This window comes from Lampris incognitus, chromosome 8, assembly GCF_029633865.1.
Source record: "Lampris incognitus isolate fLamInc1 chromosome 8, fLamInc1.hap2, whole genome shotgun sequence".
Lineage (NCBI taxonomy): Eukaryota > Metazoa > Chordata > Actinopteri > Lampriformes > Lampridae > Lampris > Lampris incognitus.
In genome coordinates this window covers 54,401,428-54,415,981 of record NC_079218.1, presented here as the reverse complement: position 1 = coordinate 54,415,981, position 14,554 = coordinate 54,401,428, and the positions used below count along the sequence as shown (strand labels likewise).

General features: G+C 49.7%; 1 protein-coding gene across 1 annotated transcript in view; it reads left to right on the top strand.

The window, feature by feature from the left end:
• LOC130116453 (cell surface glycoprotein MUC18-like) overlaps window positions 1–14,554 on the top strand; it is a 53,423-nt gene that overhangs the window by 3,298 nt on the left and 35,571 nt on the right. Inside the window, exons 3-5 of the mRNA XM_056284359.1 lie at window positions 5,087–5,333; window positions 6,367–6,434; window positions 12,807–12,894. Of these exons, the coding sequence (XP_056140334.1) occupies window positions 5,087–5,333; window positions 6,367–6,434; window positions 12,807–12,894 (403 nt within the window). The remainder of the gene's footprint in view (window positions 1–5,086; window positions 5,334–6,366; window positions 6,435–12,806; window positions 12,895–14,554) is intronic.

The window sequence follows — 14,554 nt, the reverse complement described above, 5'->3', positions numbered from 1 at the left end:
TGAGCAGTGTTAGGTTTGTGCCACACATAACCGCTTTGAGTTTTGGCCACAAAGCTCAACTTTCATACCATCTGACCACAAAACCTTTACCCACATCCTAACTGGGTCTTGCTCATGCTTGGTAGCAAACTCCAAGCGTGCTTTTATATGCATAGCTTTGAGCAATGGCTTCTTTCTTGCCACCCTCCCAATACAGGCCAGGTTTATGGAGAGCTCGTGATATGGTTGACTCATGTACATTTACTCCAGTTTCAGCCACTGACCTCTGGAGCTCCTTCAAAGTGACTGCAGGATCATCTGTGGCTTTCCTCACCAGCCCACGTCTTGCTCGGACACTTAGCTTTGACGGACGGTCTGTCCACCAAAGCGCCAGGGTGGTGTGATACAGCTTCCACTTTCTGACAATGGCTCCAACAGTGTTCCGTGGGACATCCAAACACTTGGATATTGTTTTGTGTCCCTTTCCCGTCTTCTGCATTTTAATCACTTTGTCTCTTACTTCAGCATTATGCTCCTTTGTCTTCATTTTCTGGTGGAGTTCACGCCCGGTTTATGAATGTTACACAGAGTGCTTTATACCCACAAACGAGACCATTACTTTAATATCTTACAAGTGCACACTAATTATGTCCAATTGTGTTTACCTGAGTTTGTTTTAGGAGTACTTTGTCATTTGTGTAAACTTGAAGGGGTTTAATACTTATGCAAGCACTATCTACTACTACCACTATCGGCTGCTCCCATTAAGGGTCGCCACAGCGGATCATCCATTTCCATCTCTTCCTGTCCTCTGCATCTTCCTATATCACAACAGCCACCTGCATGTCCTCCCTCACCACATCCATAAACCTCCTCTTTGGTCCTTCCTCTTTTCCTCTTCCCTGGCAGCTCCATATTCAGCATCCTTCTCCCAATATACCCAGCATCTCTCCTCCACACATGTCCAAACCATCTCAATCTTGCCTCTCTTGCATTGTCTCCAAACCGTCAAACCTGAGCTGTCCCTCTAATATAATCGTCCTTCTTTGTCACTCTCGATGAAAATCTTAGCATCTTCAACTCTGCCACCTCCAGCTCCACCTCCTGTCTTTTCATCAGTGCCACTGTCTCCAAGCCATATAACATAGCTGGTCTCACAACCATCTTGTAAACCTTCCCTTTATCTCTTGCTGGTACCCTTCTGTCACAAATCACTCCTGACACTCTTCTCCACCCACTCCACCCTGCCTGTACTCTCTTCTTCACCTCTGTTCTGCACTCCCCATTACTTTGGACAGTTGACCCCAGTATTTAAACTCATATGCCTTCGTCACCTCTACTCCTTGCATTCTCACCGTTCCACTGTCCTCCCTCTCATTCACGCATAGATATTCCATCTTGCTCCTACTGATTTTTATTCCTCTTCTCTCCAGTGCATACCTCCACCTCTCCTCCACCTGCACCCTACTCTCACTACAGATCACAATGTCATCCGCAAACATCATAGTCTACGGAGACTCCTGCCTGATCTCGTCCATCAACCTGTCCATCACCATTGCAAACAAGAAAGGGCTCAGAGACGATACTTGATGTAATCCCACCTCCACCTTGAACCCATCTGTCATTCCAACCGCACACCTCACCACCGTCACACTGCCCTCATACATATCCTGCACCACTCCTACATACTTCTCTGCAACTCCCGACTTCCTCATACAATACCACACCTCCTCTCTCAGCACCCTGTCGTATGCTTTCTCTAAATTCACTAAGACACAGTGTAACCTCTTCTGACCTCTATACTTCTCCATCAACACTCTCAAAGCAAACATCACATCTGTGGTGCTCTTTCGTGGCATGAAACCATACTGCTGCTCGCTAATTATCACCTCTCCTCTTAACCTCGCTTCTATTACACTTTCCCATATCTTCATACTGTGGCTAATCAACTTTATACCTCTGTAGTTGCTACAGTTCTGCACATCGCCCTTGTTCTTGAAAATCGGTACCAGTATGCTTCTTCTCCACTCCTCAGGCATCCTCTCACTTTCCAAGATTGTGTTAAACAATCTAGTTAAAAACTCCACTGCCATCTCTCCTAAACATCTCAATGCCCCCACAGGTATGTCATCAGGACCAACTGCCTTTCCACTCTTCATAGCTGCCCTCACTTCCTCCTTGCTAATCCACTGCACTCCCTGATTCACTATCCCCACTTCATCCAACCTTCTCTCTCTCTCATTTTCTTCATTCATCAGCCCCTCAAAGTACTCCTTCCACCTTCTCAGCGCACTCTACTTGCTTATCAGCACATTTCCATCTCTATCCTTGATCGCCCTAACTTGCTGCACATCCTTTGCAGCTTGGTCCCTCTGTCTAGCCAATCGGTACAAGTCCTTTTCTCCTTCCTTAGTGTCTAACCTGTCACACAACTCACCATACGCCTTTTCCTTTGCCTTTGCCACCTCTCTCTTCGCTTTACGCTGCATCTCCTTGTACTCCTGTCTACTTTCTTCATCTCTCTGACTATCCCACTTCTTCTTTGCCAACCTTTTCCTCTGTATAATTTGCTGTACTTCCTCATTCCACCACCAAGTCTCCTTGTCTTCCTTCCTCTGTCCTGATGACACACCAAGTACCTTCCTAGCTGTCTCCCTCACTATTTCTGCAGTGGTTTTCCAGCCATCTGGCAACTCTTCACTACCACCCAATGCCTGTCTTAACTCCTGCCTGAACTCCACACAACAGTCTTCCTTCTTCAACTTCCACCATTTGATCTTCGGCTGTGTCTTCACTCGCTTCCTCTTCTTGGTCTCCAAAGTCATCCTACAGACCACCATCCGATGCTGCCTAGCTACGCTCTCCCCTGTCACCACCTTGCAGTCTCCAATCCCTTTTAGATGGCGCCTTCTACATAAGATATAGTCCACCTGTGTGCACTTTCCTCCACTCTTGTACGTCACCCTGTGTTCCTCCCTCTTCTTGAAATATGTATTCACCACAGCCATTTCCATCCTTTTCGCAAAATCGACCACCATCTGTCCTTAAGTCTTATTTATGATCCGCATATTTGATTTGGCAAAGATTTTACGCCGGATGCCCTTCCTGACGCAACCCTCCCCATTTGTCCGGGCTTGGGACCGGCACTAAGGATGCACTGGCTTGTGCATCCTCAGTGGCTGGGTTGAATGTTGTTATAATACTATTGATTTATAAACCTTACCTATATTCCGGTCGTTATTAACCCATCCCCGCCCTCCCGCGGTCCGCCAGAATATTGTCAATATTCATCATTTGACTTCCAGAACTAAGAATGCAAAATTCATACCATTTGTGGCTTTTAAATGCATCTACAAAACAAAAAGAATTGACATAAAAAGAACAAAACTATATTAAACCGGTCCGCGTTGCAAAACAGGTTGGGGACCCTTGCATAGCATTCAATGTCAGAATTGGCCCAAAGGTAAATATGTCAACAATTTCAAGTGCTCAAGTAAACCATGGCAAATGTTTTGTTCATCTTAATATACACTGCTCAAAAAAATAAAGGGAACACCTAAAAACACAATATAGACCTCGATGAATGAAATATTTCAGCTGAAAATCTTTATTTATTAGACAGAGGAATGTGTTTAGAGCAAAATAACCTAAGAATGATCAATGGAAATCAAAATCATTAGCCCATTAAGGTCTGGATTCAGAATCATACTCAAAATCAAGGTGGAAAATGAGAACATAGGCTGATCAAACTTCTGTGGAAATTCTTCAAGACGATTCAAAATGAGGCTCAGTAGTGTGTGTGGCCTCCACGTGCCTGTATGCACTCCCTACAACGTCTGGGCATGCTCCTGATGAGACGACGTATGGTCTCCTGAGGGATCTCCTCCCAGACCTGGATCAGGGCATCGGTCAACTCCTGGACAGTCTGTGGTGCAACATCGCGTTGGCGGATGGTACGAGACATGATGTCCCAGAGGTGCTCGATTGGATTCAGGTCTGGGGAACGTGCAGGCCAGTCCATAGCATCAATGCCCTCGACATACAGGAACTGCTGACACACTCTGGCCACATGAGGACGAGCATTGTCATGCATGAGCAGGAACCCAGGGCCCACTGCACCAGCATATGGTCTGATAATGGGTCTGAGGATCTCATCCCGGTACCTAATGGCAGTCATGGTACCTCTGGCTAGCACATAGAGGTCTGTGCGGCCCTCCAAGGATATGCCTCCCCAGACCATCACTGACCCACCGCCAAACCGGTCATGCTGGAGGATGTTGCAGGCAGCAGAACGTTCTCCACAGCGTCTCCAGACTCTCTCACATCTGTCACATGTGTTCAGTGTGAACCTGCTCTCATCTGTGAAGAGCACAGGGCGCCAATGGCGAATCTGCCGACCAAGATGTTCTCTGGCAAAGGTCAATCGGGCTGCACGGTGTTGGGCTGTGAGCACAGGCCCCAATTGTGGACGTCGGGCCCTCATACCATCCTCATGCATTCTGTTTCTCACTGTTTGAGCAGAAACCTGCACATTAGTGGCCTGTTGAAGGTCGTTTTGTAGGGTTCCGGCAGTGCTCCTCCTGTTCCTCCTTGCACAAAGGACCAGATAGCGGTCCTGCTGCGGGGTTGTTGTCCTCCTGCGGCCCCCTCCACGTCTCCTGGTGTACTGGCCTGTCTCCTGGTACCTCCTCCATGCTCTGGACACTGTGCTGGGAGACACATCAAATCTTCTTGCCACAGCACGCATTGATGTGCCATCCTGGATGAGCTGCACTACCTGAGCAACTTCTGTAGGTTGCAGATACCGCCTCATGCCACCTCTAGTGGTGAGGGCACTAGCAAAATGAAAAACTAACCAAAGATCGGCCAGAAAAGATGAGGACAGGCAAATGGTCTGTGGCCACCACCTGCAAATCCATTCCTTTTATAGGGGTTGTCTTGCAAATTGTCTAATTTCCGCCTGGTGGAAATTAGACAATTTACCAACAGGTGAAATTGATTCACAAATCAGTGTTGCTTCCTAACTGGACAGGTTGATATCTCAAAAGTGTGATTGACTTGGAGCTACATTGCATTGCTTATGTGTTCCCTTTATTTTTTTGAGCAGTATATAATCCTCCAGAGATCTCCAGGTACCAGCACACGGCTAAGAATTTTCTACGGCGACAACAGCCAGCAGATGGTGGATGTGGGCACAGATTACAGCGGCCTCATTAAGGTGACTTCTGACTGGCAGTGCACGGTACTACACATCCAGGATGTCCAGCTGCTGGATGAGAGGGAGTTCTTCTGCCAAGTCAATGGACTGGCTGCTGGCAACGCTGAGGGCAAGACTCACCTGAGAATTTTTGGTGAGAAACCTTACTAGACAACATCTATGTTGCTGAGCTTCTTGGTGGCAGGATGTGGTCATGGCACAAATACTACATGAGCTGATACAGCCCGCCAGCCACCTGTGTAGGGCTCTGCTTGAACAAACAGCAGCTGTTTAGTTTAAGTGATAAATTATTAAAGAGAGAAAGTGGTAATAAATTAATTATTAAAGTGGTAATAAATGTAATTATCTGTAATGATTAAAATTCTTCTGGTTCATATCACTTGGTCTTTTACATAGAATCTTTGCTTCACATAATATCATTTGCTTGGAAATGCATGATTGTAAACAGCTTTGAGGTTGTTTTCGGTTAGTGGTAAATTAATCTGAGGGACTTCTACAGGTAAAGAAGCTAGTTTGTGTTTTATCTTGGTGGCACGGTGGCCCGGTGGTTAGCACTGTTCCTCACAGCAAGAAGGTCCTGGGTTCAAACCCCAGGCCATCCCAGGTCCTTTCTGTGTGGAGTTTGCATGTTCTCCCCGTGTCTGTGTGGGTTACCTCTCACCATCAAACAGTCATGCATGTTAGGTTTAATGCTCCTGCATGTGCCCCTGAGCAAGGCAGTGGAAAGAAGAACTGGAGTTGGGCCCCGAGTGCTGCAGCTGCCCACTGCTCCTATACAATAGGATGTATTACATGAAGAGAACACATTCATTGTACGAACACAATTCATTTTAAGAAAATGTTGAATAAAGTGGTTTCATTTCATCTTAACTTGGTAATTGCCTTTAGTGGCTTTTTGTTTGTGTAGGTTTGACAAGCTCAGTTCTTCTAGCTCGTGTCTGTTGGACACCCTGCTTCAATTGAACAGAAGAAACAAAATTACATTTTACTTTTGCTAATATGAAAACTGGTCATGGAAATGATGAAAATGCATATGATAGATTATATGGAATTTAGACGAACAGATGTTTTCTTGGTAAGTGATATAAAGTTCACAGGAAGAGAGATTCATGGTAAATTGGAAGGTTGTTGTCATCCAATGTTGTTTGATTTGTCTCCTTGTACGGTTCCTCCAAAGGCACCGCCGATTGAACCTGTCCTTTCTGGAATCTCTGTAACCAATGAGATGCCATCTAAGGTGTGTGTGTGTGTGTGTGTGTGTGCTTCATTTTAGCCTATCACAGCCAACCTACAACATCTAGTATAATCTCCAACGGAAATTTCAGGGGGGAAACATAGTCCACTCCCTGAACGCACACCTCCATTCAGTTTCACTTCCTGAACACCCACCTCCATTCAGTTTCCCTTCCTGAACACCCCCCTCCATTCAGTTTCACTTCCTGAACACCCACCTCCATTCAGTTTCACTTCCTGAGCACACACCTCCATTCAGTTTCACTTCCTGAACACACACCTCTATTCAGTTTCACTTCCTGAACACACCTCCATTCAGTTTCACTTCCTGAACACACACCTCCATTCAGTTTCACTTCCTGAACACACACCTCCATTCAGTTTCACTTCCTGAGCACACACCTCCATTCAGTTTCACTTCCTGAGCACACACCTCCATTCAGTTTCACTTCCTGAACACACACCTCCATTCAGTTTCACTTCCTGAACACCACCTCCATTCAGTTTCCCTTCCTGAACACACACCTCCATTCAGTTTCACTTCCTGAACACCACCTCCATTCAGTTTCAGCAGCAGTTCATCTCCAACACTGACTGAGATCAAATGTTAACTTACTGGCGTTCCAGAAGCCATTCACCATGTGTCCTTTGCCGTCAGTATCTAGCACAGCAACCATTCTTTTGTTATGCTCACGCACCAAAACCCGACCCGTGTGGCGAAACCCAAGGCAGACAGACACAGGGTGACAGTTCAAAATCCAAAAGGCGGTTTTATTGGGGGAGGGGAATAACAAGGAAGGGAGATAACAAATACTGCCACTAAATAATAAATGGAATAGAGTGGGGGGAATGTATGGTGCAAAAACGTTCTGTTAGTGGGCTGTGTGAATAAACTGTGTGTGGTGTCCAGTGGTTTGCGTATACAACTATGTGTGAGTGTTCTTAGCCTATGTGTGGTGCGGTATGTAAATGACAAGGAGGTGTTGAATGATGTGCGTGCACCTGGCTAGCAAGTCCAGTCCGTGATCCAAAAGGGGTTGTCCGAGGAAGTCCGGGTCCGAGATCCAGGAAGTCAAGTCTGAAAGGAGGGGTCCAGGTAGAGAGACACGGGGGGAGATCGCAGGAGAGGTCCGGGGGGAAAACGTGAAGGTCGCTGGGGACGAGGGAGACGCGGTGAGCCGTGGAAGTCGCGGAGGGAGAGTCTTAGGAGGAAACAGAGACACGAAGATAAGACACTGGGGAATAAACAGAATGCAAGGACCGCTGGAGGGCTTGTCAGAACTTTACCACAGGGTTCAGTACGTCGAAGCCCGGAGTGGTGTTCTGGGAGACTTCTTGTAGAGGGCTGCCTGATTGCCGCATGTGTGCCTGATGGATGATGGCAAACACCTGGTGCAGCGCAGCGCTCGTCGCTCGTCTCGTCAGAGCGCGAGCCGAGCGCTCGGATGTTTCCGGCACGTCCGAGCTGGGGGAGTGGCTTGAACGTGCCGGGGAGGCAGCTCGGGGCGGTGTAACCGCAACATATTTGCTGTATTAGATACTTTCCATAATTTAGCCTTTTGGCTAAGATCACGTGTAAAGTGTGGTCTTCAGTTGAAAAAGAATTAGACTGTGTTTATTGTTTGATAAGAAAGGAAAGTATAATTCATAAATGTCCTTAGTGGTATGTGCATTAAAGAAATTAAAATATTCCCCAAAAATGTAATTTTGATATTTTGTATTAGATATGTAGACCACTGTAGAGCCGAAGGAACGGAGAAGACCGTAGGTTCGCCCCTTTAGCCGTGTAGGCAACTTTCTTTAATCCACGGTAAATCAGAGAGACAACAAAACCACAGCTCGACTGAGCGGAGGCGGCAAGAATCACCAGAAAACTGGCTGAAAAACCATGACTTAACCCTTAGTTCCTGGGGTGAATTCTATTCCCAATACGTGTCCACCACATGAGCCCCCCCAGAATTCGCCCTAGTAATCAAAGTCAGGCAGGCGCGGGGGGACGACAGGCCATCCGTGGCGGCTCCGGGTAACAGGGGCCGGAGTGTCTCTGGGAGGCATTGACGCGGGCCTGTGGAGGTCGGTCTGAGGAGCAGAAGAGGCAGCGCGAGCCTCCACGGGGGGAGGAGGCGGAGCCGGGGGACGACCGCGACGAGGAGGTTGGGCTAACTCCAACGGCTGCGTCAAGTCCAGGTGTGCAGGTTTAACTCGGTCCACTGAAACATGCTCGGCTGTGCCCCCAAAATCCACCACCAGGTGCTTAGTTCCCCGTTCCAGGACGCAGAAGGGGCCATCATAAGGGGGTTGCAGAGGGGGGCAGTGTGCGTCGTGACGGATGAACACGTAGTCCGCTGACTGCAGACCTGGGGGCACCTGGGACACCGGAGCACCATGTAGGGCGGTAGGGACGGGTGTGAAAGCTCTGACCCCGTCCAGCAAGGAGGCTCGTTGGTCCACAGCTGACCAGGGACGCGTTGCGTTGGGCATGAAATCGCCTGGGACTCGCAGCGGCGTGCCGTACACCAGCTCCGCAAGGAGGCTTGTAGGTCTTCCTTTGGGGCGGTCCGCAGGCCCAGCATGACCCATGGGAGCTTGTCGACCCAGTTACAGTCCTTGAGAGTAGCCCGAAGCGCAGCCTTCATGGACCGGTGGAAGCGCTCACATAGGCCGTTCGCCTGAGGGTGGTAGGCGGTAGTGCGGTGAAGCTTGACGCCCAGAGCCTCACCCACAGCATTCCATAGCTCTGAGGTAAACTGTGGCCCGCGGTCAGATGAAAGGTCGGGAGGCGTACCAAAACGTGAGACCCACGACCCAATAAAAGCCCGGGCCACATCAGCAGACGTCGTGTATGCCAGGGGAACAGCTTCAGGCCAGCGCGTAGTCCTGTCCACCACAGTGAAGAGGTAGGTGAACCCATGGGAGGGGGGTAGGGGAACAACCAGGTCGACGTGGACATGGTCAAATCGTCTCTCCGGCACTGCGAAGCGTTCCAGGGGCGCCTTAATGTGGCGGTGTATCTTAGCCCGCTGACAGGCAACACACGAGTCGGCCCACGCTTTCACGTCTCTCTTAAGTCCCTCCCACACAAACTTAGCAGAGGTCAGGCGCACGGATGGCTTACCGCCTGGATGAGAGAGGCCGTGCGCAGCTTCAAACACGGGTCGTCTCCAGCTGTACGGGACGATGGGCCTGGGCTGTCCTGTGGAGACGTCACACGGGAGGGTGACACCTGTGTCGCTGAAAGGAACGTCCTACAGGCGGAGCCCCGTGTCGGAGGTCCGGAGACGGAGGATGCTCGGGTCCGTGGCCTGGTCAGCGGCCATCTGTGCATAGTCCAGGCCTAGGTGGACCGCTCCAATCACTGCCCTAGAGAGGCAGTCAGCTACCTGGTTAGACTTACCAGCGACGTGCTGGATGTCGGTAGTGAATTCCGAAATGTAGGAGAGTTGTCGCTGCTGGCGAGCGGACCATGGCTCAGCCGTCTTGGACATGGCAAACGTGGGGGGCTTGTGGTCGACATACGTAGTAAACTCGCGGCCCTCTAGCAGGAACCGGAAATGCCGGACGGCGAGCCAGAGACCGAGGAGTTCCCTGTCAAAAGTACTATACTTGCGCTCTCGGGGTGTAAGCTGGCGACTGAAAAAGGCCAAAGACTGCCAAGCCCCCCCCACCCACTGCTCGTGAACCGCACCAACAGCATAGTCCGATGCATCCGTGGTTATGGAAATAGGCGCTGTAGGTTAAGGATGCGCTAGCAGGGTAGCCTGGGAGAGCGCAGCTTTAGTCTCGGTGAACGCACGGTCCCGCTCTGCTGTCCAGTTGACCGCCCGGTTGGGGGACTTGCCTTTCAGCGCCTCGTACAGTGGCCGGATGATAAAGGCGGTTCGGGGAATGAAGCAGTGGTAGAACGTCACCATCCCGATGAACTCCCTGAGCGCACGAGCTGTTTGGGGGCGCGGAAAGGCCGCCACCGCTTCCACCTTTGAGGGCAGGGGGACCGCCCCGTCCCCAGTGATGCGGTGCCCGAGGAAATCAATGGCCGTCAGCCCGAACCGGCACTTCGCCGGGTTGACGATCAGCCCATGCTGGCTGAGGCGTGGGAAGAGGACGTGAAGATGGGACAGGTGTTCTTCCTCGGAGGCGCTGGCGATGAGTATGTCGTCCAAATAGACGAAGATGAAAGGAAGGCCACGGAGCACTGAATCCATCAGCCGCTGAAAGGACTGGGCCGCGTTTTTGAGTCGAAATGGCATTCGTAGGAATTCAAATAGGCCGAATGGGGTAGTCACTGCTGTCTTGGGGATGTCCGAGGGGTGCACGGGAACTTGATGATAACCACGGACCAGGTCGACTTTTGAGAAGACGCGTTTGCCAGACAGGTTTGCAGAAAAGTCCTGGATATGCGGGACAGGATAGCGGTCGGGCGTGGTGGCGTCATTTAGTCGGCGGTAGTCCCCGCATGAGCGCCAACCTCCATCAGGCTTAGTGACGATGTGGAGTGGGGACGCCCACGGGCTGTCAGAGCGGCGGATGATCCCCATGCGTTCCAGGTGCTCGAACTCAGACTTGGCAATGGCGAGTTTGGCGGGGTCGAGACGCCTGGCTCTGGCGTAGACTGGGGGCCCCTTCGTAGCAATGTGATGCTCCACCCCATGCTTAGCGGTGGGTGCAGAGAAGGTAGGCTGGGTGAGGTCAGGGAACTCAGCGAAGAGGCGGTTGAACTTGTCTGCCTCTGAGAGAGAGTTGGCTAGACCTGCATAGGCCGCTTCCCCCCCGCGTACATGCGAAGGAGGAGAAGGTTAAGGCGTCGACCAGACGGCTGTTCTGAATGTCCACTAGCAAACCGTAAGCGCACAAAAAATCAGCTCCGAGGAGGGGAAGCGTTACATTGGCCATGACGAACTCCCACGTGAAACGTTGTCCACCAAAACACAGTTCTACAGACCGCACGCCATAGGTGTGGATAGGGCTGCCGTCAGCCGTCGCCAACTGGGGGCCCCGCTCCCCGCCCATGATGTCGACGTCAGTAGCAGGGAGCACGCTTCTCTGTGCGCCCGTGTCACAGAGAAATCGCCGACCGGAGATGGTGTCGAGAATGAAGAGTAGCCTGCTCGTATCGCCAACACTCATGGCCACTACTGAGTGTTGGCCCTCTCGTTTCCGGTCGGCCTGTAGTTGCTGGGGGAACGGCACCGTTTAGCTTTCGCACCAAATCGAGCGTGGTACATACAGAGTCCAGAGGGCTTGTAGCGGTCTGATGCTGTGGCGCCACCGTCGGGCCACGCCCGCGATGTCGGCGGGGGGCCAGTGAAGGTAGGAGCCAGCACCCCGGCATGGGAGGAACGTTGTGTAGCGACGAAGAATCGGTCAGCCTCCTTTGCCAGCTCACGGGGATCAGTGATGGTGGAGTTAGCGAGCGCAGTCTGGACGTGGGGCGGCATGTTGCGCAGAAACAGCTCCATAAACAGGAAACATGGCTTTTCTTGACCCAGTAGGTTTAACATCCTGCTCATTAGCTCCGATGGTTTGCCATCTCCCAAGCCCTGAACTGCGAAGAGGCGACGTGCTCTCTCCGTTGTTGACAGTTCAAAGGTTTCCAGGAGGAGATGTTTAAGTGCGGCGTATTTACCATCGGCCGGTGGGTTGGTTATGAAACCGCTTATCCTGGAAGCCGTAGCGCCCCCCAGCGCCGCCACTACGTAGTAGCACCTGGTCTCGTCTGCTGTTATGTCTCTGAGCGGCGCGAACTGTGCCTCAGCCTGCGTGAACCACGGAGCCGCGGAAGACTCCCAAAACTCCGGCGGTTTAATTGCAACGGCGTTCGTAGCCATAATGTGTGTGGTTTCAGAAAACTTATCCGAAAACCGACGTCGGGGTCACCAGTGTAGAGCCGACGGAACGGAGAAGACCGTAGGTTCACACTTTAGCCGTGTAGGCAACTTTCTTTAATCCACGGTAAATCAGAGAGACAACAAAACCACAGCTCGACTGAGCGGAGGCGGCAAGAATAACCAGAAAACTGGCTGGACAACCATAACTTAACCCTGCGTTAACCTGCCAGGGCAACCATAACTTAACCCTGCGTTAACCTGCCAGGGCAACCATGAGTAAACCCTGCGTTAACCTGCCAGGGCAACCATGACTTAACCCTGCGTTAACCTGCCAGGGCAACCATGACTTAACCCTGCGTTAACCTGCCAGGGCAACCATGACTTAACCCTTAGTTCCTGGGGGGAATTCTGTCCCCAATACGTGGCCACCACACCACACTACTTTCAGTGCCTTTTGTTTTGTTTCTGACTGAGCAGCATTGCCTGTCTACAAAATAAAAAATATTATGAAAGATGTGTGAATTGTGAAAGAAGTATGAATTGTTTTTCAGGTCGCATCATGTGAGGTGCAGAACGGTTTCCCCAAGCCCAATATTACCTGGCACAGAAATGGCATACCACTAATGCCTGCACAAGGACGTAAGTACAAAATATAGAGATATCTTCTGCAGATAAAAAACAATTTTGCCAGTAACTCAAAGGTCCCATGAAACAAAAAATGTCTTCTAATACTTGTCACTTTTATCTGCAATACATTTACATCTGTTTTACACTAGGTTGTAGAAATTCACATTTTATTTTTGTGTTTGTAAGAATAATATATTTCTTCTCCTAAAAAATACAATAATTGTTTAGTTATATCACACTACACTTGGGGGGCATACAAGAAAGAAAAAAAACTCCAGTGAATGGGATGTGAGATTTAATGAACATCTCGTTCAAAAACTGTGGGCATTAATATGGAGTTGATTCACCCCCCCCCCCCCCTTTGCAGCTACTCTTCTGGGAGGACTTTTCCTTTTTCTTTTTTCATTTTTTTTCCTGTACTATCGACAGGCTTGGCATACAACACGTAATATTCATGCTAATCTGTTCTAGACAGAGTTAACCTGCAAGTGGAGTTGAGGTTCTCCATCTGCAAAGGCAATCTTCATTAATGATCAAGAATCGCTTACAATAACTCTGGCCTGTGGATGATCTGAGGGATGACAAGAGCGCAGGGTTTTTGTTACACATTTATTGCTGCCACCGGTCCCCCTCTTTGGCATGTTTGATCAGCTAAACAATCAATCAGCAGCACTTCTCCAAGAGGGGGACAATCACCACAAGTGAAACAAGGAAACTCCGGACACTTGCACAGCCATAGTTTGATAGACTCGGTCTGATTCAGGGGTGAAGTTTATGCTTTGTTGCATTTTTCGTTTGCTTCAGTTAAGTGTAAGCAGGCCTACATATGCAGGGTTACAATGAGAATACGCAGGGTAGGAGGGCCTTGGGTACTGGATTGGGAAACATTTTACTGTTGAACCCCTTTCTTCTTGCACTTGGCGTTTTTATGCTCTCATGGCACAAACTGCCTTTTTTACTGGTTTGTGGCCATATTGAAGCTGCCATAGGTACATTTTTCTTTGCTTGAATTTGGTGAAAATGTCAGTAAATGCTGTCAGTAAATTACTAAAGCAAGTGCTTTGAGAAAAAAAGCTACTCTCTGCATCTACCGTAGGCTCTGTATTCAGCCACTGAGACATCTCGCCTTGCCCGAAGCACAGTGAGATTTCTCAGAGGCTTAAACCAATCTAGACACCCCTGAGCAAGGAGGCAGTTCTACTAGTTTGTGTGTATAGCTCACTTTTATATGGCTCAGTGGTGCCGTGCCGACAGTGCTGCCTCATAGCAAGAAGGTGCTGGGTTTTATTCCCACCTGGGATGGGGTTAGCACTGGGGGAGTTGCATGTTTTTTCCCAGGCCTGTTGGTGTGCAGTGGCTGTCTGTACTCTGTATGTTCCCCCAATGCTCAGGTAGGTGGGTTATCTCTCAACTATGGGCCTTTCTGTGTGGAGTTTACATGTTCTCCCCTTGCTGACATGGGTTTCCCCCAACATCAAAAAGAACCCCAGAGCGCTGTTGGGCAGGTTAGGCTGTAGATGTATTTCTTGCAAGCTACTATAAGGTCAACTTTACAACTTAATATAAATCTGTCAAAACAACAGTGAGAGTTGAATTCAGAAGCTATCAAGTCTCGTAAATGTCAAATAACAAGCCAGAACTGTTTCAAAACCGTAATGATGGCTTCCAGTAC